Genomic DNA, 26,842 nt, shown 5'->3' with positions numbered 1-26,842 from the left:
GGGACAGAACCTACGGCCTCCCAATTACAGGCCAGTGCCCTGTCGCTGAGCAGCTATCCAGGCCTCAGCACTGTTTAACCAAGCATTTCCCATGCTTCTTTGAGCATAAATCTCTTCTGTGAGCCTGCCTTCTTCCTTTCCCTTCCCTATGGTTCTCTCTCCTCTCTCTCCCTCCTTCCCTTCCTTCCTTCCTTCCTTCCTTCCTTCCTTCCTTCCTTCCTTCCTTCCTTCCTTCCTTCCTTCCTTCCTATAGTACTAGAGATAGAAACCAGGACCTTGTCACACCAGGCATGTAATCTATTATGCCATACTCTTCAGCTCCAGGGCAAACTCCTTGCAGAACACTGTATGCTATTTTAAAATACAAATGTAGTTAGTGCCTAACTTTAAAAATAAGACAGATAAATGGATAAATAAAAAAAAAAACTGAGTTTTTTTTCCCCTGTGGAACACTAGTTGCTCTGAAATAGCTGTGCAAAGCAACGGTAAATCAGATCACCAACGGTTCCAGATCCTGGGACCCACTATGTGCTAGGTACTCGACCCACTATGTGCTAGGTACTCCTCATTTATTATCCTGAGTCCCTACAGCAAAGCGACAGGTGGGCATGGTCCTCTTGAGGGAAATCTGCACACAGATTCCTTAAGCATTCAGATCCAAGCCCACACAAGCCACCCAGATGGAGCCTCACATGATTGTTAGTCCAGGTGGTTTTAAAGTCACAGCTTGTAATAACAGGATGGCATTAGAAGGTTACGTTTCATAGACAGTAGGAAACATTGCAAGCAGGAAAAACCAACTTGGTTATGAGTTCCAAGAAGAGAAGTTACGTCGCTCTTTTGTTATCCACTTTGTCCCTGTGCCCCTCCAGAGGATTCTTCAGACATGGGATTCTTAAGCTTGGGTCCATCGGCCTTTCCCTAAGCCCTTAAGTACATTCTGCCCTTAAGTAACTACAGAACGAACCATCACATCACCTCAGGAAGGTCCTTGCTTAAGAACTATGAGTGGGAGCCTAAATATGTATAATATTAGTACCTGGGAAGCTGAGGTATGGTGTTCATGAGTTTAAGATTAGTCTATGCTACTGGATGAGTATGAAGCCAGCCTGGGCCGTTCAGTGAGACCCTGTTAAGAAACCAAACCAAGCAAACAGCTATATGCTGTTCCCTAGTTCCCATCTAACTCAGGATTCCCAAGGCAAGTGTTCTACACTTTCATTATTTGTGGCCATCTCTCCTTTAGATACTTAGAAATACAGCTTGTGCCACATTTGAAATCTGTTTATTCACTAAGACAGCCTTCCAGGCATTCTCTACCACTTCTACCCCATGGCCAGTAGTTGCCCCGATTTCAGTCCCATCTGTCCATCAGCTGATCCACAGAGCATATCCTATCAGGAATAGCTGAAGACTGTTCATTTGTCATTAAAATTGGACAGTATTGTGCCCCTTCCCTTAATCAGATCAGCTATGGAAAACAGTCGTCTACCCAACCACAGCAACGATGCTAACTAGAAGAGACAGCATGCTCATCAAGGCATCCTGTTCTGGTGTGTGAGCTGTAGCATGCACTGTGCAAGATACAGCACAGAGACCTGGCAGCCAGGACCACCACAGCAATGATGGAAGGAGTCACCAGTGGACACAGGTTTTGGAGACTTTAGAAGAGCTAGTGACACAAAGCCTTGGACCTGGGGAGACTTCCCCCAAGGTACCCAATTCTTTTGCTCAAATTATGAGCCCTCCAGAGAAATCTTCTGAGGGTCATCATGAAGGAATGTTCTGGAAGAGAATGGGTGTGTCCTTATTGTGTCTCCTCATGGGAGAATTCAATAGCATGTGTGTGGAAAAACTGACCACATGGATTCATATAGTAAGAATTCAGTAAAGGCAAGTTCAAATAGGCCAGTGTACTGTAACCCTGCATGCACAGCTGGAGGCGGCTGGTGCAGCAAGCTGCAACATCTCTCATGATGCCAACCTCTGCCCTGCCCAGACAACGCTGGAAGAAAAGTTACTAGTTCAGGAAGCATTGCTCATCTGTCCAGGAAGAGGAAGGAGGAGCAGACCAGCTGAGAAACAGAGCCACCACTCTTACCTGGATCTCCGTCTGCACTGTGCATTTGACAAGCTTGAAGTTCTTCCCTGGGTTGAAGCTGTTGCTATAGAAGCAGACCTTGAGGATGCGCACGTCTTCCTTCTCCACATCTACTGGTACCACCACCATGGGCTCTGGGGGGCCCTCAGGCCGGCGTAAAGTGCTCACTTTCACACGGCTCAGGGGCTCAGACACCCCGGACATCCTCTCAGACTGCAGCTAGGACCGGCACATCGCAGTCCTGCAGAGACAAGAGAGAGACAGCCACAGGGTGAGTTCCCGCAAGCCACATGCCTCATCCTTCCAGCTAGTGCACCCACAAGATCCACAACTGATACAACAGCCCATTCTCATAATCCTGAAAAGTCCCTGCAAAGGCCTCCAGTTGCCTCGACTGGGGAGGCTGTGGCCTATGAGCACCTGTGGGAAAAACATCCAGGTATACAATCTAGACTGCATCGCAAGCACACAAGCTCTGTCTTCTAGGCCTATTTCCTTCCCTGTTCTCCTCCGACACTGGGCTCCCAGGCAAGAGGCCCACACTTAGCACATGAGGCAGCTGTGAGAGGAGGCGGCTGTGGCATGACACAGCAGAGCCGAAAAAGCAAGGAGCGAGGCTGTGGTAAATAGAAGGGAAACAGGAGTGGAGAGGAAAAACTCGGGGATCGGTGGCCCCAAGGGAACAAACAGAGAAGATGACAAAGAGCCCAGATCTGGTCCAGGTCATTAGCTTGATGGTCTGCCCACATCCTCAGTATTTGCTAGGAGTTTTCCTATAGGAGGCCTGGACCTCAAAGGAACTCACCTTGTAGCTATCAGGTATCACAGAAAGGTTAGCCTAGGGGAAAAGCCCCTTGGCTATTTCCCTGAGGTTTAGGGTGGAAAGTTGTTTTGCATGACAGTTGGAGCTAGTCTGGGCTTCTGCAAGATGCAGCTAGTACTGAGGGCAGTACTGGCATTACACAGAAGTAAATGAAGAATCCTTGTAATCTGTAATTCAGCCTGAATCTCAGCTGTCTTAACCTAGCCTCTGCATCCAACAGACCTATCAAGGACTGACTTCCTTCTGATCTAGAGCAGGGAATTAGGCTATTGAGATGGCTCTGCAGAGAGATGCCTGACCATCCCACAAACTCCATCCTCAGTCCCACCAGGTGGCAGGAGAGAACTTACTCCAGAGAGTAGTTTGTACTCCACATGGGTGTCTGCACATGCACATGTGCATGGGTACACACACACCCACACACACACACACACACTAAAAACATAAATAAATGTATAAAATTATAAAGTGGGGGAATGTCCAAAAGAAGTGAGGCAAGTTGTAATTATGCACTGGCAATGTCAGCTGAGACTTGTACAGGGGTCACCAGTGTACCCCCAAGCCCTGTCCTCAGTGCTGGCATTGATGTGTCTGTGGTGAGGATTAGACAGTCTTAATTTCCAAGAATTTTTCTAACAATCACCTTAAGCTTGGGTCTGATGGCTCACACCTGTCATTTCAGTACTTGGGAAGCTGAGGAAGAAGGATTGCATTAATGTGAGGCCAGCCTGATCTACAGAGCAAGACCTTGTCTCGAAACAAAAAAAACATCCAGCTAGTTCTAGGATGAGCTAGACAGCCCTAGGTCTGAGACTTATTCTTAGAGATAAGAGGTGTGTCTTCTCACATGAGTGTGGTTTTGGGCGTAGGGGGGATTGCCTGCACCAGGAATTAGGAGGGAAAATAATGGAGCTGGCAGAGTCACAATACAAATACGGAGTCACGTATTTTAGAAGCAGAACACAGCCTGGTTGTTAATTTATGCTGAACCAGATACCAGGAAAGATGTGAACAGTCATTAAGGAACTATTCCTTTAAAACAAAACAATAAAGTCATGGCCGGGAAGATGGCTCAGTCAATAAAGTACAAAGACCTGAGTTCAGGTCCCCAGGAACCTCATAAAATCCAGGTATGATGATGTGCTCCTATATCCCCAGCACTGGGGGCTGAGGAGAGGAAAAGTGGAGTCTCAGAGCTTGCTGGCCAGTCTAGTTGAATCCACAAGCTCTCAGTTCAACAGAAAATCTTATCCAAGAATAAAAATGGAGACTGAATGAGAAAGACATTCAAATTTTATCTCTGACCTCTACCTGTGTGTGCACACATACCTCAAATGTACATGTGTGTATACCCACACAACAACAACAACAACAAAGGAGATATGTTTTAGGAAGGGACAAAGGGGGTGCTCTAAGAATTTAGGGAGAAAGAAGACATGTCTCTTCTTGGGTTGGGGCAGGCAGAAAGGGGGAGAACAAGGCTGAGCTCGAAAGGGTAGATACATCTTGGAAGTAGACTGAGAGTGAACATGTGTTCTATAAGTCTGAATTTGTATACCTGTCTCTACATACACCTCTTTCTATGTATACCTCTTTAAGTATACCTCTCTCTTTCTCTCTTTCTCTCTGCATACCACTCTCTATATATATACTAGGCCCTAGTGTTCTATCCTACAGTAACAATCCATACGAATTCTTTTTGATCTATAGGAATTCAGAAGTTATTTGAGGGGTATCTGCAGGAAGCACCCCCAGGAGCATAGAACAACGTGGCACTGAAGGAAAAGCAGGCAAAAAGAGGGCTGTGTGCTGAGTACTGAAACTTGGGCAAGCTCAGTTTCAATCTTCTGGGAACTAGAGGGACTGGAAAGATCAGGATAGACCATGTCTCACTCAGAGAGAGGGAGGGCTGGGAGTATTTCTACTCCACTTCATATGCTCAGTGTTCCTGGCAGTTCCTGTCAGTTCTGCACAAGGAAGATGTCAGAAAGCCTTTAGGCAAAGATGCAGAGCCAGCAGCTGGGAGATGAGGGAGAATACTGAAGTGGCAAGGCCTGAGGGGACCCAGGAGGGATGACAGCAATGGGACTTTAGGACTGAGAAGATGGGGGAGGGGTACCTTGTCCCTAAACAGCATAGTCCTAGTCAGGAGTACAAACAAGCAATGCATATAATGCAGTAAGCACTGGCCTGCTGGCTTGAGGATCTGCTGGTCTGGTAGGCTTCTGTTTGTATGTGGTAATCTGTCCACAAGGCTTTCACAAAGGTGGTTCGGAGATAGGCATCTGAGGGGGAAGTGGAGTGAGCTATGATATACAACCCCAGGGACTTGACCTTATCTGCAATGGACTGAATGCATGGGTCCCTTAATATTCATATGCTCAAGTTCTAATCCCCAAGGTTCTGGGTATGAGAGGATGGAAATGTTGAGCTATAGGACCCCAATGAGTGGCATTAGGGTCTTTTTAAAAAGGGACCAAAGAGAGCTTTGTCACCCTCCTTTTGTTACATCAAAAGGTCAGCAATGTGTACCTGGGAAGGGGGTCTCACCCAGACTTGACCACGCTGATGCCTCAATCTTGCCTTCTAACCTCCAAATGCTTTTTGTTTGGAAACCAACTCTGCTCTGGTATTTTGTTATAGCAGCATAAACCAATCAAAACAGAAATGCTAGTGTCCTAACAGTGAAGGCCAATGGCTGGACCCACGAGTGATCACTGGGAGACCTGGCACAGCAATGATGCTGTGTCATGCTGATGGGGACACAGACTCAAGGCTAGAAAGGACATTAAACCCAAATCCAATTTACAAAAGGCAACTGCTCAGCACCCATAATGAAGAAAAGCAGGGTGTGTGAGAGTCCTTAGTGATCCCATCAGGTGCCCCTTCAATCTAGGTAGCACCTTCATTCAGAGGGCTACAGCATCACTAGGCACATTCTAGATGCCCCAGATGCCCCTTAAAGGCTGGAAAAGTATGAGAATCCTAATGTATACGTAAAATTCAAGATCCAACTGTGAGAACTGGGAAACCCTCCATGGTCATATGTCATGTGTCATTGAGTAATGAGGAATGTGGAGGCAGCAATCCCTGCCTGAAGATAGAGCAGAAGGTTGAATCCCTGTGCCTAGACACAGCCAGGGCAAAGTGTCAGGGACTTAGGAACGAGACCTTCAGATGCTCTTGAGCCTGTGCTGTTACGGCTGCTCCTAGAGTAGAGTTTTGCTTTCCATTCAAAACATAGAGAAAACTGCAATAAGAATGTGAGGTAATATGAACGAGGCAGTCCGTATTAGGAGACAGCCTGGCAGTCCCTCACCACCCCATCAAGGGATCCTCTCCCTCAGCATTTACCCAAAGTATCTGAAAACTTAACAGCCACACTAACATTGGCAGCCTCATCTGTAATTGCCAAAATGTGGAACAAGCCAAGGTGAATGGATTCGCAAGCTGGTATCCACACGATGAACTCTTATTCACACTGAAAAGCTGGGGCTGGGTAAACACGGCACAGCGCTGGCCATGCAAGCATGTGGACCTGAGCTCTATCCCCAGAACTCATGCTGTTGCTGCTGTTGTTTTAATAGCCCTGTGTGGTATCATGTATTTATCTTCCCATTGTTAGGGAAGGCAGAGACAGGCAGGCACCTGGCCTTACAGGCCTACCCGGGGAGTCCCAGGTCAGTGGGAACTTGTTTCAAAGAAGGTAGGCATTGTTAAAACCCAAAGCTGCTTCCAAGCCTCCATATGCACATGCACATTGGTGCGTGCATACTCCCACACAGACGTGCTACCCTCGTGTATAGGAACACATTTGCAAACACGCACACACGCAAGCATGCATGCACAAAGAGAGAGAGGAGTTGTCAAGCTATAAACTACATGGAAGAACCTTAAGTGATTATATTTTTTCCTTTGAGACAGGGACTCAGTATGTACATCAGCCTGGCCTCAAACTCACAGAGATCTGCCTGTCTTGAACTCCCGAGGGCTGAGATTCAAAGCACAGGCCTCATATACAGCTAAATGGATATTTTTAAGTACAAGAGGAGTCTATGTACATCCTGAGTGGTTCCAATTGTGGGAAAAAAAAGTTTAAAGATAGTTTTAAGGCCAGAAGTTGCCACGAGGAGAGGAGGAGGGAGTAACAGGGATCACAGAGATGCTCGGAGAATGGAAATGGTCACTGTGATTCCATAATGGCAGGCAAGGCGTACACCTGTCTATCTTGTAGACAGTCCATGAAGGATAAACTTTGATGTTAAATGACTGAGAAGGTCACAATGCTGTCAGTATGGGATTGGTAATGATATAAGCTATCTATGCATGTGGTGATGAGTGGCATTATGGGAATTCTTCGCATCTCCTGCAATTTTGCTGTAAGCCTAAAACTACTCTTAAAAATCAAGTATATGTGTGTAGGTATAAGCATATGCATATGTATATGTGTGTATGTATATGCATGTATGTATATATTTATGTGTGTATGTATTATACATATGTATGCAGGTATAACAATGAGAAACTACAACCTGGTATAGTTGTATATAGGAGCTCCACCCATCTCCCAACCTGACCAAACAGTGTCTACCACAGTGAGCATCCTGTCTCCAAATCCTGACCATGACCAAATACTCATGGTCTACCTCTGAGCAACAACAGCCCACACTGGCCAACAAGTCAGTCATTGCCTGTAAGCCCAGAGGATGTGGATTTCTTATCTTCTGCAGTTCCCCCTAGCCCAGTGAGCTCATAACCCACAGGGTGCTGACAGAAATGTTAGCAAAGTCATTCTGGTCACCCATGATCTGCTTTTACCTTTAGCCTGATGTGGGCCCCTCAGTTCTACATTTCGTTCTGGGGAAAACACATTTGCAGGAGAAACTAGCAGAATGGCTATAGAGTCTAGAAAAACCTTAAAATACACACACACAGGCACATGCACACACACAGGCACATGCACACATACAGGCAGTATTACCTCAAGGGTAGGGAAACATAAAACTCTGCAGTAACAAATGTGCCAGGCAGCATTTACCAGCCCAGACTTCCCTGGGAGACTGTCTCCACTGGTCCTATAAGAACTTAAGAATGAAAACAGAATTCAAATCCAAAAGCCCCAGCCCACAAGGCAGTGCCCAAACTCCCCTATGCAGACAGCAATCCGCAATGAATTACCCAAACTCTCTGAAGCAGAGTTACTGTACGATAGTGTTTTGGGAAGCCTGTCCTCATGGTCTGAGAGTCACCTGGATTCTCCAGTCTCTTGGCTCACTCTGTCTAGGACCCTGTTGCAGAACTTAAAAAAAAAAATTTCCCCCAAGACCCAGCAAATGGCTTAACTTTTCCTAGCCTCTTTTTCTCCACTGACAACATGGGACAATAATGCCCTATTTACCTTCTAGAAGCCTTGTGAAAGGGGAGAAAGAATGAAAGCCCATCAGTAAAAGTAGGACACAAAGAGAAATCACTCCCTAGCGATCGCTTGCCTATATTCCAAAATATTATGTGACCACCACATTCCAGTACTTTTTTCATTCTGCCAGGTGCTTTTTACAGGGGAAAGCGTCCGTCTTCGGTCTTTCCCACCTATGGTGTAGATATTCCCATCGTGGCTGATTTCAAGCCACCACTGTGTACCACTGAATTCCACGTGAGGATGAGAGAGGACCAACGAACTGACGGCCCCCAGCACTGGAGGGAACTTGCCTGCATCTCCTGGGTATTTGAATTTCTCATCTGTAGCCTTAGCCTGTTTCTAGCTTTCAACCTCTGAAAGCTCCTCTGACCCCTCACTCAGTTCATGAGCCAAAGCCCTACCCTTTTCTGCAGACGTGGCTCCCTCAGCACCGGTGACCACTCCACCCTGTATCCTAGCATGCCCTCGGCCCTCCAAATGGTGTCCAAGACATGTCTACACTGTGGTACCACTGAGCCCTTGGCCCTGAGCCACCGTGGGCTTCAGTGTACTTCTTAGGCCCCAGAACTGCCCAGGCCATAGGCAAAGAATAACAAACACAAGGAAATGGGCCCAAATTAAAACAGGAAACATTTTGATTGGCTACAAGAACTTCTTGGCTCAAACTTTCAAAGGGTACTCCAGGGGCCTATTGAGTCTCCGAGTCCCTAATAATCTTCTGGAAGAAACTCAATTATGTTCTTCCTGAATGGCAAGTCATCTACCTGCCCAAAGGAGGTGGGACTGAAATAGGATTTAAATCTCTTCCAGACAGCACAGCCATACTACCCAGCTCTGCACTCCCAGCCTGAGCAAGGTTCTGGGGATCATCACAGGGAAAGAAAGTCCTTTGTCAGGTGGACACTGGAAGGCAGTGCTATCTCTTATGGAACCAATACTGCCACGTTCCAAAGAGTTTACACAATAGTCTGATTTCCCGGAATAATTCTGCAGATAGAAATTGTCCTTATGTACTGCAAGAGGAAACTGAGGCCTACAGAGGTCAGCTTTGCCAGGCCACAGAGCCAGTAAGTGACAAAGACTTGAGGCTACCATGATGCCTGACTCCAAAGTCCACGGTGAGTGATATCCCAGGGGTGTGGCGCAGTAGCCCTGGAGACAAGTTTGAAACCCACATCTGAATGAGTCAAGTGGGTAAGCATCCATCTTCCTGACATCATGTCGACCGCGCTGCTGACTAACACCAGTTACCAAGGCTACCAGGTTGGCGTCAGCGTCTGCTGCTGTTAGAGAGCGCTGGGTATTAAGGCCCAGCCACTGACTGGCTCTGATGGTTAGAGATGGAGGTTGCTTGAATCAGAGTTTCCAAATTGTGGTTGGTAGACAGATGGTGGCCTTGACAATGTTTTCATGCATCTACCACAGAATCTGATATATAAGGATTGTGCAGAAAATTCATCCTTAGCCCAGTGAATTCGATTTTGGTTTTGTTCTGAGTTTTCTTGCTTTTGCTTTATTGAGACGGGGTCTCGTGTATTAAGGCTGGCCTTGAGATTGCTATGCAGCTGCAGGTAACCTTGAATTCTCTTTTAGAGTTAGGTGTGTGTGTATACACCTCTCTGTGGGAGTTACCTGCATATGAATGAGTGTGCGGGTGAGCATAGGTATTTGGATACAGGCCAGAGTAGGACATCTGATGTCTTCCTCATTTATTCTCTTCCTTAGAGGCCTCACAAAACCAAACACCCACGTGAGCCAGGCTAGCTGTCCAGGGAGCTCTTGGAAGAGTTGTTTTCTGCCCCTCAATGCTGTCGTTACAGATACACGCAGTCTCTGCCCCTCAGTGTGGTTACAGACATATGCAGTCATGCTCAGCTTCTCTCAAGGGTGCCGGGGACTCAAACTCAAGTCATGTATGCATAGCAAGTGTTCTTCCCTACTGAGCCTAGCTCCTCACCTTGGGCTCTTGATACTCCTGGCCCCACCTCTAAAATGCTGGGAGTGTAGGTGTATGTCTCCAGGTGTTTGTTTGTTTGTTTGAGGTGTATCCTGGAACATATACAAGGCCCAGTCTAGCCCTGGCCTTCTGCTTGGCCTTCTGAGGCTGGTGGTTGCAGCTACTGACTGTCACTTCCGGTGTCGAGTGTATTCAGTTTGAAAGGCATCCTCTCGTTCTTGGATCACACACTCTCTTTGGTATGACAATGCTCATTCCCTTATGAAATGCCAGCAGTAACTTTTGGCAACTTTGGTCTGAGGTCTCTGCAGCTTATCGGCTCTGGTCCCTGGACCAGGTGACCTTTTTGAGGCCCGTTTTCTCTATTGAGAAATGAAGCTGATGTTATCTATCTACAGAGTCTTTCCGAAGAATCAGGGGCATTGCAATACACATGTTGTTTGGTTGGTTGATTGGCTGTGCCTGGGAATTAAAGAAAGAACTGAAAAGCCAATTTAACAGCAAAGCCAGGTTTTCAAAGCCCACCTCAGCAGTCACTGCAGTGACCTCTGCAGCCCAGTCTGTCTCTCCAGCCCAAAGATTGTCTTCATAACCAAGATCGCCTTCCTGTGTCCCTCTGTTCACCTGGAAAGTTCCCCCTACCCTGAGTTCCCGCTCTGCCCACACAAGTTCCCCTGCCTGACCTGAGAATACAGAAGAAGCATGTTCCATGGAAGGAAACCCCACGGGAGAGAGCCACGCAGACCAACAGAAGTAAGAATGTCACGAGAGGCACACTTTGTTTCCACTCTGTCGCTGAGTCACTTCCCTTGGCTGTTTCCACATCAACAAAATGGGGAAGGCAAGCCTTTCCTATCTCAGGGCCTGCTGGGCACAGGCACTTAACTAACTGCAATGACCTTGCAGTCTTGGGGAGCCATTCCTGAGCTCCTGGACCCAGCTGTGCCCCAGGCTCCATGCTGCACCCGCTGACTTGGTCCTTTCAACCCCCAGGCTCCCGTGGGGCCAGCATTCTACAGCTCTGGGACCCCCAACCTGTCATTTGGTTAATCTCTTCCCTTCTTTCCAAGCAAAGGAATGAACCTGGAAGGTTGTGATTACCGCCAGCTATAATTCAGCGTAATTCAAAAAGCATTTGAGACTCCACCACATTTTCTGCTCCCCACCCCCGCACCCATTACCCACTTGGAGCCTTCTGTTACCAACACCTGCCTCGCTACAGGTCAGCAGGCTCTCTGAAGAGCCTGGGAGAGCACCAGAAACTCAGGGCTTTACCTTCCTGTGAAGGGAGCCTCAGTTCTCCCCATTAGTTCAAGGCTTGCTCCTTGCTGCTGGCCAGATTCAGCTCCCTCCAGTTTGACCTTTGGGTTCCTTTGCTTTCCATAATCTCTCGCACTCATGGTGGCGCATGTGACCCCACCACTGAGACAGAGGTGGGAAGAACATGAGTTTCAGGTCAGACTGAGCTATAGAGCAAGACCTTCCCTTTTAAGACCTTCCCTCTCAAGCCAAGCAGGGTCTGGAGAGACCTGAGGATCTGAGTTCAATCCCCAGCACCCAAGTAAAAATACTGCACACACACTTTAAAATTCCAGTGCTGGGAAGACAGCAATAGGAAGATCCTGGGCTTTCAGCTCAGCCTAGGCACCTGTCTCAAAAAATCAAGGTGGATAGTTCCTGTAGAACGACATCTGTGGCTCACCTCTAGCTTCTACATACGTGTTTATACATGTGCACAGAGACCAAACACAAACACCAAAATAATAGTAATAATAAGGATAATGAATTCTAAAAATTCCCTATTTGCCAGTTCATGAATGGTGTTTAGCCAGTGTTTCTCTTTCCTTTCCTCTTAGCACTCTTCTTTTCTCCCATCTTCTCTTCCTCCCCCTTCCCTTCCCCCTCTGCCTCTCTTCTCCTTCTCTTCACTTTTCCGAATCTCTGGAGCCATACCAGAGCTTAATAATGTAAAGCCAACCAGACAAGAAAAGACGATTTCTATCCACAGAGATCCATAATCCAAAAGAAAAAAATGTAGTGCATGTGTGTGTGTGTGTACATGCACACACACATGAACACATACACACACACACACACACACACACACACCAGTCATAGCATGATATGGGGCCCAAGGTGTCCTTAAGTGTACCTCTGGATAAGCACTGGCAGGACCTGCCCCCGGGGCTTTGGGACTCTGGGGTGGATGACCCAGAAGATCAGGAAATGAAGTGACAAACAGGGCTGGGGATAAGGGTGGGAGAGGGGTCACAGAGAAACAAGACCAGAAGGTGGCAACGTATTATTAAAGAATTTGAACTTCATGTGGTGGGGGAAAGCTTTTATTTTTAATAACTATAACCTGGTAATAAGGTGACTCACTGTATGACCTCAGAGGCAGCAGGGGTGGTTTGGATAAAGTCTGGCAGTACACAGGGATGCCTTGGCTCATAGCATGTGCCAGTTTCTCTGGTGTAACTATTTCTATCATGGACAATTTCAATCACTGGTATGATCTCTCAGAAGGCAGAGAAATGGCCACTGACTGGCTCATGAGAGTGCAGTCTAGCCTTCCCCTGTCTGGATAGTGTTAAGAGTTGGGACAAGGAGAACAGTTTTCATGGTTACAGGCTTCCAGCCTGTGACCTTTGACCCCCACCTTCGTTCACTCAGTGGTTTCCCCACTCAGCCCAGCAAGAGAAAGGAGCCAGGTGCACAGGAGCAGGGGCAGGCCATGCGCCTTCTTCTGAGAAGCTTGCTCCTCTCTGAGGTGGAAGACCTTTCAGAAGCCACACTCTGTGGCATCTGTCAGCCCAGGCTTAACTCTCCCCTGACTGTTCCACTTCCAATCATGTAGGAACAACAGTGCCGCCTGGGTAGGAAGCCTGCAGCCATGAGCAACCAGAGCTTTGTTGGGCATTTGACTGAGTTCTCATCCCATCTTCTTGAGAGGTTAATGAGCAGGCCAGATGGTAAGTAGGGGAAGTCACAAGTTTTCAAACAGCTCTTGTTGGTCAAATGCCCATGAGAATCTAGCATGGGGAAGATGGGTGTTCCCCGCCCATGGCCTTGTACTCCATACAGAGAGCTTATAGTTACTGAATGAGACATCAGGTTGAGATGGAGAGTGTTGGCATTAATGACAGACCAAATTCTTGGGAGGGAATGGACCAGTCAATACTGAGCTTGCTTTGCGTGCATGAGAATCCAGTTTACTCCCCAGAGCCTAACAGGAAAACAAAACAATCTAGGCATGATGACTTAATCTTGTAATCCCATTGTTGTAGAGGTCGACAAGCAGACCGGCCATCCTAGACTAGTTGGTGAGTTCTAACCAATGAGAGAGCCCGTCTCAAAAAAAAAGCTAGACAGCACATGGAGAATATGGAGAATGGTACCTAAGGTGGTCAAGTTTCCACCCCTATTTCTATCTCTCTCTCTCAAAATCTTCACAGATTTGTGAGACAAGGCAAGATTAGCTTGTGAAATGGGATAAATCCTTCTTACAGACAAAACATTAAAAAATTAAGCTGGGCATCGTAGCACTCACCTGTAATCCCAGAACTCAAGAAACAGATGTAAGCTTAACAGATTTTCAAGTGCAGGCTAGGCTGTGCTGCATAGAAATACTCGGCCATGAACAGATGAATAATTAAGGCTTCCCCTCGTGGGATGGGGAAGACTGGGCTTAGCGGTTCCATGGTTTAAACACTTGGACTCATATTTACTGTCATACTAACTGTCATGTTACTCACTGTTAGTTAAAGTAATGTGGTCTATCAAAAGTTAATGCATCGTTGCACTATCTAGAAAACTCCTACACATTTCCCCCTGGGCTTTGTACACATGTGGCTATAGCTAGGTTCTGCTGATTAAGGGCCACAGGTTTTGAGGGGCTGTGTTCCATGGTGAGGGACCCCTGACACAGAGTTCCAGGGGGAAGTAATGCTCGGGAAGACAAAATGGAGTATCAGTGTCAGATGGGTGCAGGGCTGCATGAGTCCTCATCCCCCATCAAGTCACAGATTCAAGACTAGGAGGAGCTTCATCTTGCTTGGAGAGCTCATGGGGAAGCTATAACTGGCAGGTTTGGGGGTGTCATCTAGATGCTGCGTGAGTGAAGAATGGCATGGGGTATTTAGAGAGGGGTGAGCAGTGACGTCAGGTCTAGCTCTGCTACCCTTCCTGGGTTTCAGGCTGTATGTAGGAACTTTGCCCCAGCTACCATGCCTGGAGTGATTGGCCCTGAGTTGGGTCCCAAATCCCAGGCACTAGCTGCCTCTTGGTCCTGCTGGCTCCTCTCTCCTAACCCCTCCCCCAGCCACTTAATTTTCCCTGTTGTTCCCTTGAACACATGGAAGTTGTTGATGGATCCTTTTCTTTTCTGTTCCAAGGCAAGTCAAAAGCAGATCAGTGGATAAGGGTAAGCTGTCCCAAGGAGCCTGATGTCCTTCCTCCCTCTTTTGACCTCCACAGCTACAGACCTGATTTGTTTATTTTGGTTTAAAAAAATGGAAAAAAAAAGAACCAACTTTGCATTACATTGACTTGATTCATAAACTAAGTTATCATGGCAAAAAAAAAAAATTTAGAACCATTCCTCCAGCCAAGATTTAAGTGGCTGGGGGAAGGAGGGGAAGAGTCTTTATATTTACATGCAGGCATCCTTCAGTGTTAGCAAGACCTTACAGATGTCGGCATCTAAGCATGTTCCAGCCCCTCCTAGAAATGTTGTGGCACTTCTATCTGGCCTATGCACATCCTGCTGTAGGTGCTACACTGAACCCAAGATAATTAATACACTTGATATACAAATGGTTATTTTATCTTATTACTTTAGAAAATAAGAGTCTGTAAATATTCAGTGCAGATAGAATGCGTTTCAAGTATTTCCTGTCTTTGGTTGGTAACCACTTAGATGAGGAGCCTTCCTGGCAATGCAGGGTTCCCTCGTCACATGTCTTTGCTCTCACTACTTTGCTGAAGTCCCTCGAGGCAGATGTCTCTCCCACTTTGAGCGTAAGGAAAACTGATGGAGCCAGCCACCTTAGTGTCCCCTTTCTTAAGAGACAGAAGCTGGATGAGAACTTCTTAACCAACACACCTAGGCCATACGCAGCCTAAACACCACTTTGGGATGTGCAGCTCTGGATGTGTTCGTGTGTCAGGGGTATCTCAGCTGCACATTGCTTTTCTGACATGGCTCCTAGACATGACTGCTTAAACAAAAATTCCGCTGCTAAGTTCATCTGTTGCCAGCTATGCAGCCCTGATAGGAATGTAGGCCTTGAGCAGAATGGCGTGCGTAGTGAGATGAATACGCAGACTTTCATTTAAGAGATCGAATGTGATCCATAGATTTCATTTAAATAATGGTAATAAAAAAGAAGACCCACCCGAGGGGCTGGAGATGGATTGACAGTTAAGAGCACAGGCTGTTCTTCTTGAGGACCTAGCACCCACATGACAGCTCACACCCATCTATAACTCCAGTTCTAGAGCCTCAGGCTGTTCTTCTTGAGGACCTAGCGCCCACATGACAGCTCACACCCATCTATAACTCCAGTTCTAGAGCCTCTGACACCTTCACAGATGTACATGCAGTTTAAAAGAAAAAAAATTGATAAAATAAAATTAAAACTTAAAAAAAGAGAGAGAAAACCCGAGTCCTCAAAAGAGCCCTATATAGTATAAACACGAGATTTTCATCATAGCCATTGCCCTCCCCATCCCACAAAAACATCCTCTTGAGGAAGCTTCCACCTGCCAGCCTCCAATCTGCCAGTCTACAAATCCAGTCTACACCAAAGCTCTGCATCGTGTAAACAGACACCGAAACCGTCGCACAGCCTGAATCCCCCATCTGTACACTACAGCCATCAGTCTTTGTTCTAACGGGAATCAACTAGAGCAACAATCCAGATGCCCTGTCAAACAAACAGGATGCCACCTGTGTGTGAAAAGACTTGGGAAATTAAAAATAGATGGAGAAACCCGTGCGGTTAAAAAATGCTAATAGAATCCACTTTAAGAAACCAACTGAAAACTCCTTAAAAGAGCTAAGAGACCCAGAGGGAAAACAAATGAAATTCACGTGGATGGGTGGTGAGTTACTCAGAACTGGCTTTCTGGTGAGCCACCTTTTAAAATACTAAATAACTCACACCTTGCTAACCTGGTTTGGGAAACACGGTCCATGTCCTAGTTTCACTTCTTATTGCTTTGATAAGAATGCTCTGACAAAAAGTGATTTCAGGGGAAAAGGGGTTTATTTGGCTTATGATTTTACAACCATCCATTGTTGTATAAAGTCTGGGCAGGAACTTAAAGGTGTACGGCAGGAACCATGAAAGATGCTGCTTGCTGGCTGGTAGGCAGGCTCAAGCTCAGCTAGCTTCCTTAAACAGCTCAGCACCGGCTGCCTAGGGAATGGTGCTGCTCACAGTGGCTGTGCTACGAGTAGCAATTAAAACAATCCCTGCAGACATGCCCCAGGCCAGTCTAACCTAGGTGATTCCTCAAATGAGATTCCATTGTCAGATCTTTCTAGGCTGTATCTAGTTGAAGGTGAAAGCTACCCTGGATACTCCATGGGTCAGAGGGGAGGAAAGCAGATCTTTTGTACCAGGATGTTCACTGCTGTACTGATTACCACAGGGGAATGACGAGAACTAGAACAAAAGGCTCAGAAGGAAATTTCAGCAATATCAATAACATAGAGATGAACCATGATAAAAATACAAGAGTAGTAGTATGTGAAAAGATGTATATAAAAATGTTAAGCCACAGAGAATGGAATTTGCATACTGAATTTGTAACTACATAAAAACACACCCACATTTAGAATCCCATGTAGCTACACGATTTGCTCTCTTGCTTCTATATTGGTCAAATGTATTTAAAGATATGTGCCGTCTGTCCCATATGCATAAGCCTCGCCTCTTCCTGGAGCCCTCTTTCTTACAGTCTGACTTCCTGTCTTCTCCAAAGACCATGGAGAGTGGCCAGTCTTAGCTCAAAGCCAGGCTAGGCAGCAAACAGCATTCCCGAATCCAATCCAAACTGAGGTATAGTGTAAACAATATAGACAGGCAACTGATACGACCCGGCAGGAGAGATCTGGGACGTGGAAAATCATCCTGGGCTCTAAGCAATATCCTGGGAGATGAGTGTCTGATCCTGCCTCAGCGTCCTTTACCGTGCTGTGCCTTCTGTTTGCTCCAGCCTTGAGTAGCTGACCACTCACCCATCCTGTCCTTCTGCCTCCGCGTGCTTCCTGAGTTATTTCTGCAAATAGCACAGGTAACAGAATCTTTCCCCTAAACTCCCACTATGGACAAGCAGTTGCACTCACAGGACAAGCCCATTATAGTGTAATAACAATGCAAAAGTACTGATACACACACACACACACACACCACACACATACCACACCACACACCACACACCACACACACACACCACAAACCCCACACACCACACGCATGCACACAACACACATACCACACACCACACACACACACCACAAACCCCACACACCACACAATGCACACACCACACACAACACACACCACACACACACCACACCACACCACACAACACCACACCACACCACACACACACACCACATACCACACACACACCACACACCACACACATGCACATACCACACACACACATGCATACACACACCACCACACATACATACCACACCACACACACACATACACACCACACACACACAACACATACCACACCACATACACACACACACCACATACCACACACTACACACATGCACACACACACACCACACACATGCACACACCACACACACAATGCACACATACATACCACACACACACACACATCACACACATACACTACACACCACACACACACATACACTACACACCACACACATACCACAAACCCCACACACTACACACACGCACACCACACTACCATCACCAATTTTTATGTGTGGAGCCACACACTGAACCTGGACTTGAAATTATATATACTTAACGTGTGCAGTATGATGTCTTATCGAAGAGCTAACTGGCATATTCGTCTATTTACATAGTTACCATCTGGCATGGGGGTGGGCATGGGTGAGATATACTCCCAGCGACTATCAACCACAAGATACCAGACTAGTCACAGCTTGTTAGAGATCTAGAACTCATTCATTCTGTATCACTGAAACTTTGCCTCCTGTGCCCAACATCTCCCTCTTTCCCAGCCTTTGACATTCTGAGTAATTCTAACACCTTCCCAGAAAGGGTAAGAAGCCAAAGCATGGCCTTATCTCTCTGGTGAGAACTGGATTTAGGAAACTAAACGGTGCATCCATCAGTGGGATCCCAGAACCCCGAGTTCCCAGGCCACAGGACTCCCTTGACAGTGTGCTGTTCAGCAGAGTTGTGACAGAGCTCAGTGGGTTACAGCTCATAAATGCAGGCCTTTCTGGCTATCTCCAGGCCTCATATCTGAGTGCTCTAGTAGTTTCTATTTCAGTGGCTTGTTACTCAAGCCTTCTATTGGGAAATGAGAACCAAGAAAAGAAACAGGTAGTTTCAGTTTTTCAGCACTCAGAAAATTTGGGGGGAAATTTGTTCTTCTAAAACTCTAGCTTTGAGAATTCAAAGTAGGGAGGAGTCAGATCCCAACCAAGAGCACTCCCTCCCCCTTCACCTTCTCCCCCTTCACCCTCTCCCCCCTTCACCCTCTCCCCCCTTCACCCTCTCCCCCCTTTCACCCTCTTCCCCCTTCACCCTCTCCCCCCTTCACCCTCTCCCCCTTCACCCTCTCCCCCTTTCACCCTCTCCCCCTTCACCCTCTCCCCTTTCCCCCTTTCCCCCTTTCCCCCTTCACCCTCTCTCCCCTTCACCCTCTCCCCCTTCACCCTCTCCCCCTTCACCCTCTCCCTCCCCCTTTCCCCTCCCCTCCCACTTCCCCCTCCCTCCCCTCCCCTCCTGTGTGAGGTCTTCTATATAGCAGCTTCCTGACTGCTGTTCCAACTACAGCAGGGTTTCTTATTACCGGCTTAGAAACTCAAATAAAAGATGATGGGAAAACCCAACTGGAAACCTCCACAGCATGGAAGTAGCAAAGAAGTCATGAAAGAAAATGTTCACAAGGACCCAGAGCCAGCCATAGGAGTGGGAAGCCAGGTGGATACTCAGGAATCTTCCAGAACCAAAGCTCTACAAATGAGAATTTGTAGAGAGAGAGAGAGAGACTAGTAATTTATCTGAAAAAGAAAGAAAGAAAGAAAGAAAGAAAGAAAGAAAGAAAGAAAGAAAGAAAGAAAGAAAGAAAGAAAGGAGAGGGGAGGGGAAAGAAGAGAAGGAAACGAACAGAAGGAAGAAAAGGAAGGGGAGGGAGGAAGGAAGAAAGAAAGGGAAAATGATGATAAAAAAAAAAAAAACCATGGTGTTTCCACTGGACTTCCTTCCCACCAGGACCCAGAGCCTCATTCAGAATCAACTCTATCCTAAAAAGTAACCAGTGAGCAGACTAGATAGGTATCCTGTGTTACCTTAATGCAAGACCTCAAAGTTACACATAGTTGTGACACAACTGCATCTCCATGTTTATAGCTAGAGTATAAACTAAGAACAAATAGAGCCTTGAAGTCAGTTATTTGAGTTTTCCCATTCCATGTTAGATTGGTTCAACAGTAGATATTTCTCTGGGATTGTTTTGGCCATCTCTTAAGATATATTGACCCAAATATGAAAATAGTGAAGACCCTATACCCTACATCCAGCCCCTCCCAAGCTTTTCATCTCCCCTTGTAGGATGCTAGCAAAAACACAGACAGAACCCTGGGTTTTACCTGTAAAACTTATGAGTCCAGCTTCCCTGCATGGATCAGAGGCTGTGTTTAGCCACCAGGTCCATCAGCTTTCCTTCGTTCGTTAAGGTTTCTGAAGAGCACAGGAAATCAGAAAAAGAATAGCAACTCACTTCACTACAGCTCACCACAGACCAGAAGGCAGGAAGGACAGAGAACCTAGCAGAGGGCTCAGGGGAATGGTGGAGGCTCCCTCCTCTGGCACACAAGATGTGTATGTGGGGGAGGTGAAGAGAGAGGGGTAGCTCATGGAGGCAAGTGTGAGGTTATGATCATAGCCAGGAGCTCAGGGTCTTCAAAGGCACCACATTTTATTTCTCTCTTGATTGAGAACTTTCTAGATCACTCACTCACACACACACACACACACACACACACACACACACACGCGCGCCTCATACACCAAGATTTTATACTTTAACTGCATTCCGTTGACATCCAGAAAGAGACCCAGATGGCTTAAGTAGCACAGCTGGTCTATCTGACCCCTACTTCTGTTTCATATAAAACCCCAGATTAGCTAAGAATGATTTCCCAACAATACCTTGGGTGTGAATATTCACAGTGCCTAAAGCAATAGCCTAGTTCCTCAGAGAACTGAATGTACCACTCCTTTCTAAGCCTTTTGCAGAAGTCCCGAGACCCCCTTGTGAGGGTTCCAGCTTGATGACACCAGGAGTAAGTTTCCTAGCACAGACTAGAGGCTTTCCCAAGTGGACCCTGGGAGTTAAAATCATTGGCCACAGGAGGAGGCCTTTATGGGAGGGGGAATGGGACAGCTGAGCATGTAGAAAGTGAGAGAAAAGAAAGAGATAAAGGGGAGGTACTGTCATCTACAGGAGGGCATGCTATCAGGGGTCCTGTCCCAGAGAATGAAGGTGCATACTATGGATGCTGGGAAGGAAGGCAACAGCCAACCTTGCAAATAAATGTGACAGCAAGGGAGGGAATGATGGCCACAGGAAATCCCAGCTGGGGTTTGACTTCCTCTGCTTTTCAGAAGAAAGTAAAACTTGAGGACAGAGACATTAAACTCTCAAATACCCAGGCTGAGATCCTGACTATCAGAAACAGTTGGGAACAGAACAGAACCCAAAACAGTTGGGAAGATTAAACTAATATTTATAATCTGTTTATTATTCATGAACAATCTTCTCATGAATAATTCTCCCTCCATTAAAGCTGCCTATAAAACTATAAAATTCCAGGCTATGCAGGTTTCTTGAGAAGCACCCCCCGCCCAGTGCTTTACCCATAATGCCTTGGTTCTCAAGCCTCCTGATGCTACGACCCTATAATACAGTTCCTCATGTTATGGTGACCATCAACCATAACATTATTTTGGCTGCTACTTCATAGCTATAATTTTGCTACTGTTATGAAGCATAATGTAAATATCTGTGTTTTCCAATGGTCTTAGGCAACTCCTGTGTAAGAACTGTTCTACCCTCAAGGGGGTCTTGGCCCACATGTTGAGAACCACTGCTGAAATAAAACGCCTTCTCATTTACGTCATTTGTCTCTTCTCTGAACTCTTCCTCTCAAAGTGACAGAGAGATGCCTCCAATACGGAATATCCGTCATGGTCATGATTACAGATCCTTCCTTCAAGCCTCTTCATAAAGGCTTTTGGTGAAAAGTTATCTTGTCAAGAAAACCTATCATCTACCCATTTCACATCTGCAGCATTTTCAGTATCACAGCTTTTTCCTAGGACATGTTGAAGTTTTTCTACATCTGCTTTCAGATCCTAGCTCTGCCCCTGGAAGTGCCAGTCATGAGTTTCACTCAGGCTTTGCCATCCATAGTCTATGTTTTTAACACAACCTTGTAGTGATGGTCTGAAGTATTCACACATCCTTCCATAATAAGGTCCCCTACTATTCACATACATTTTACTCCCATCTCCAGAGCTCTGTAGCAGTCAGAATGAGCAAGGCTGTTAAAACCAGGTATGATAAGCAGGAACTTTGGAAGCCAGTCCCAGAAGGCCAAGCCAGTGGTCCTACCCATTTGCTGGATGTGAACCTAGCCAGCAGGTCTCTGCTCTCTGAGTTTAGGTCTTGATACTTAGAATTTTGGAGTATAATAATCTCTGAAGGTCATACAACCTTCTCCATGGCCTTAAAGTTCAACCATTGGCTCCTATGAGATGCCAAGTCCATTCTGAGTTCTGTTCCCTGCTCATCCTTCCGCTAAGGTGGCGACCCCCAACTCTTTTTATCTCCACAGCACTGGCTGAGCAGATGCCCCTCTCACTCTTGGGTTCTATTCTCAGCTGTCAACATTGCCAGCTCTTGTCAAGTGTCCCAATGTATGGCTGGGTGCCAGGTAAGGAAAGGAAGAATCTAGAACACAGGCTGCCCTACTCACTGCATACCCCATAGCCTTTCTCGCATGGTTGAGCGCTAGGTAAGGAAAGGAAGAATCTAGAACACAGATTGCCCTTCTGGCAGCAAACAGGCTATATGGGTAGAACATTAAACCAGACAGGAATGGACACTGTAAAACTTGTGTTCCGTGAGGTTCACTGGCACAGGCACATGGCATGAAGAGAGAGAACCTGGTGACGGAGGAGCCCATGGGGCAGAAGAAAGAACACAGCCCCAGGAGACGGGATGATGCCTAGGTTGTAGCTTTCAGCCCTTCATTTCTGAACAGCTAATAACTTCAGATGCTCCTCTCCTGTCTGCCCCAGCCCTCCTCTGCCTCTGTGGACAGTGGTAACAATTTATCCCCTTGGACTAGCCCTGGCTAAATCAGAACACTGTAGAATTCAGCACTAGACAGGGTCTCAGAGATCATCTACTCTGCTGTTTTTTCTAGAACTTGCAAGATCCTTGGGAAAGATTGTTAAAAACACATGGCCCATCCTTTACCTTTCAATCAGAAAATAGGATTTTGAAACATGTAGAGTGTGTGTGTTTGTATGTTTTTGTATGTATTTGTGTGTGTGTGTATCTATGTATATATATATATATATATATATATATATATATATATATAGAGAGAGAGAGAGAGAGAGAGAGAGAGAGAATGGGGGAAAAGAGATAAAATCAAAGTACCTAGATGTTGATATAAACTCAGGTCTGTCACAGTAGACACCATGTGACCTCTAAAAGGACAAAACCAAGACCATCCAAAGCCAGCTAGAACAGGCATGAACCAAAGCAACTGCTAACTGCTTCATCTTGCAAAATCCACCGTTCCTATCATGTACCTAATGCTGTGACACATCCAAAAATCCCATATAAGGACGCAAAGTTGGAGTAAACTCTGCAGGAAAAAATTCCCAACCTGTTCCTGGAATTGCCTACCTTTGCCTTGCCTTAGTCATGGCTACAACCTCTTCATGAATATTTCTTCCCTCCTTCCATTAAGGTTTACACATCAGACTGCCCAGAATCCCAGGGTTTGCAGCTTTCTGGGAGAAGGCTGCCCTTCCCATTTGAGTTTGTACTTTTGATTTATAATGAAACTACCTCCCAATTCCTTCCTCTGTCTGGGCTCTAAGTTCTTCTCTTTAAACACAGGCTAGAGGGCTCAGCCTGGTCTCTCTCTCTCTCTCTCTCTCTCTCTCTCTCTCTCACTCTCTCTCTCTCATTCCTCTCCAGCCTTTACTTTCTGGTTTCATTAGAAGATCCTTAATGGGAATGATGACACAGCTATTTGAGCGTGACTGGGTGACATTTGCAAGACTGGTACCAGAGAGGGGAAATCAGCTGCCCAACACTTGGTTCAGACTGAGGTTGGGACTTACGGAGATTTCCTCATCCAGAGCAGCATCCTGGCTCTGACATCTTGTGGTCTTGGCTAAGCTGAGGATTGGGAGGCCCAGCAGGGACCTAATGCTGCTGTCTTCTTGCTGTGCCAGGGAGTTGTCAATGCCCCTGCTAGGAGCATTTCTGACCTCATGTTTTCCTAAGGTTTAAGGACTCTTACAGACAGGGACAGGGCATGCTCTCTCCAGTTTTATCCAACCCCAAGGAACATGGCTAAAGCATTGAGTTCTAGGCTGTGCTCTACAGTTAGCAATGCTATTTTTATTTTAATTAATTAATTAATTGATTAATTGATTGATTGATTGGGGACAGGGCCTTACACAGCCCAGGCTAGCCTCTGATTTATTATTTGGCAAAGAATGGATTGATGAATGAGAATTCCTAAAGTGGCCTGCCCACAAAGGCTGTGATTAGCACTTTATCTACTGTGAAGCGTTTGGAATGTTGCAGCCTTAGACCTTAGTTAGAAATTCTCTTTGGCTTTTTTTTTTTTTTTTTTTTTTTAGCCCCACAAGGAGTCAGACCTGTATCAGACTTAATATCCTGATAAACAGATTAAAAATCTCTGGAACATATTAACAAAACTCATATCATCCACCAATGGAAGGGCTAAGAATCAGCTACCATCTGGGGCCTAGGGTGGGGCCTCTCTTACCTTGAGGTAAGCCACCCCTTTGGCCTAACTTTTTAAATGCCTTCGGGTATAACTTTCTTTGTTCTAGTACCACAAAAACTCCATGAAATTGCTTCCGCACTGGGAAGCTGTATTTGGAGAGATCCAAATCTATGTTCCTGAGAACATTCACTCATATTTCGCCTTCAGAATAAACTGATTTCCTGATTCTCTTTGAGTTCGGAGCCGTTTTCCCCTCCTTACCTTCTGATTTCCCTGCTTCCGGTTCTAAAGTTGTGGAACAGAAGCTCGAGCCACAGTGTTGTTTCCATGACGCTGGGCAGTGAAATTAGAGGTTTATTTACTAGGTGAGCCCTGTAGTAAATGAGCGACATCCCCAGACCATGAGACTTTAGTAAAGGAAGCTCCACGCTTTGGGTTCAAGCTACCTCTTTACAAGGACTGGACTCTTGGGTCCCTTCGGGTTCCATTTAAAGTACCCCTGGGCTAGAAGAGAACCAACCAACTAGTGTGATATGTTCCTCCTGCAGGCACATGGAGAAGCTGATCTTCTCAACCCCAGGAGCTTACAATGAGGGCCCCCAGGGCCTTCTTCAGGCCAGTTTCTCCTCTGGTACTTAATGCTCTAAAGCTCTAACGCTTGGGGCTTTGTCAAGCCCCTTAGAGATGTTTCCGGCAACAGCCAGAGGCTAAAAGCATGCTTTTCACATGCAAAACTACCAAGTAGATCCTAAGCTCCTTCTATGGGTCTCTTTGACACTGAGCAGATTCCCATCTGATCTGCACACATCCTGGGCTCTCTGGCCCAGGCTACAGGGGAAAGCACTGACTCCTCAGAGTCTGCAGAAATTATTTACAGCAGCCACTCCTGAGCATGCTTACCGTTTCCCCGTGGGAGCCACAATAAGGCTCCTGCCCTACCCGAATGTTCCCCTGCTTGACACCGCATGGCCTGCCAACAAATGTCTTCTTCCTTTATCACAGCAATTTACACACAAGTATAACTTATCACGCCTGATTCAAACAGACCCCAAGTATCACAATGGGCCTACTACTTTCTGAACCTTTGGACCTAAATCAAGTCCTCTTTAGTGCTCCAAATTCCTTATTTCCTGAGACTTATGTGTTGTATAAGAAGTTCAGTGCTTATGTCTGAAAACAATTTATAATGCCAAGTCATAAGCCTGCAGTCTAAGAATGGGGTCTCTGTACTCCCTGAAGGCCCTCAACCTAGGGCCTCACTGCCTTCTGACTGGATGTTTCCATCTTTGAACAGTTTCTCATGCATAGCCTTCCTCATCACAGGTGGCCATCCCTGCCCAACAGCAACATACAAAATTGCTTCAAGCCCTCTCCAGTAGTGTGCTATCCCTTCAGCTTTGTAAGAGTGGACGTTCTAGGCTCTCTGGAAAGTCTCTTTCCCTGACCTAAACATGTTTATTTTGCTTATTGTGCTCAGAAATGGAGCCACATTTCTTTTTGCCACTCAGTGGTTCTAGAAGATTCCCATGTCAAAGCCCATCTCACCAGACCTTACCTTCTAAAATACTTAACAAGGAAACAGGGCATCTGACATCCATATGACCTAGTAGTTTCCCTCAAGAGTTATAATAATAAATTAATAATAACAGCAATAATAATAATAAATAAGATATTAAATGTTGATACAAGTTTACAAAATGTGGTAATCAGGAGGAAGCTGCTAGTCCTTTCCTGGCTCATAGCCAAGACCCTGCAGCTGTTTGAGTACTCCCTAGATAGAGAAGACAGTTTTCTTACCAAGGTCCTTCCCCTGCAAAGAGCCATGGGAAGGACTATGGTGGCGGCTGGGGGGTGGTCCATTAGACAGCCACTGGTCAGAGCAGCTTGGGAGGGGTTGTCAGAGCATCACTAGCAGAGGCCAAGGCAACAGGACAGCAGGTACACACTAAAGAAGGCAGCCTGGGCTCAAATTCAACATGTGTTTTCCATGTACAATCAGACATTTGCAGTCATATAATCAATTTATGGTTCTTCACCACGAGAAACTACAAATCGGATTTTTATTGTGAACTGTCTTCAGTATTGGCACAACTGAACAAAACATAAAGAGATCAAAAGCGTGTCCCTTGTATTAGATCGAGCTCTAAGGTTAGTAGTGACCTTCCCTGCCTCAGCCACAGGCCAGGTTCCCTGGTCTCAGGAAGCAGTGGGGGTGGGGGCTGCCCAGCACAGCCCAGAGGTCTCCCATACTCTTTCAGACCCATTCTCAGCTACGACTACCT

At 46.2% G+C, this 26,842-nt stretch overlaps 1 protein-coding gene across 5 annotated transcripts in view; it reads right to left on the bottom strand.

Annotated features, from left to right (window-relative positions):
• The window catches only part of Ptk2b (protein tyrosine kinase 2 beta), a 122,564-nt gene that overhangs the window by 52,747 nt on the left and 42,975 nt on the right, over window positions 1–26,842 (bottom strand). For 3 of the 5 annotated variants that reach the window (XM_052191146.1, XM_052191144.1, XM_052191148.1), the window contains one exon: window positions 2,102–2,342. In XM_052191146.1, the coding sequence (XP_052047106.1) occupies window positions 2,102–2,305 (204 nt within the window). In that variant the 5' untranslated portion in view covers window positions 2,306–2,342. Of the gene's footprint in view, window positions 1–2,101; window positions 2,343–10,983; window positions 11,061–20,144; window positions 20,236–26,842 lie in introns of those variants that run through there. The other 2 variants (XM_052191145.1, XM_052191147.1) reach the window with 2 other exon arrangements.

Source organism: Apodemus sylvaticus, chromosome 8 (genome assembly GCF_947179515.1).
Source record: "Apodemus sylvaticus chromosome 8, mApoSyl1.1, whole genome shotgun sequence".
Lineage (NCBI taxonomy): Eukaryota > Metazoa > Chordata > Mammalia > Rodentia > Muridae > Apodemus > Apodemus sylvaticus.
This window is presented reverse-complemented; position numbering and strand designations above follow the sequence as displayed.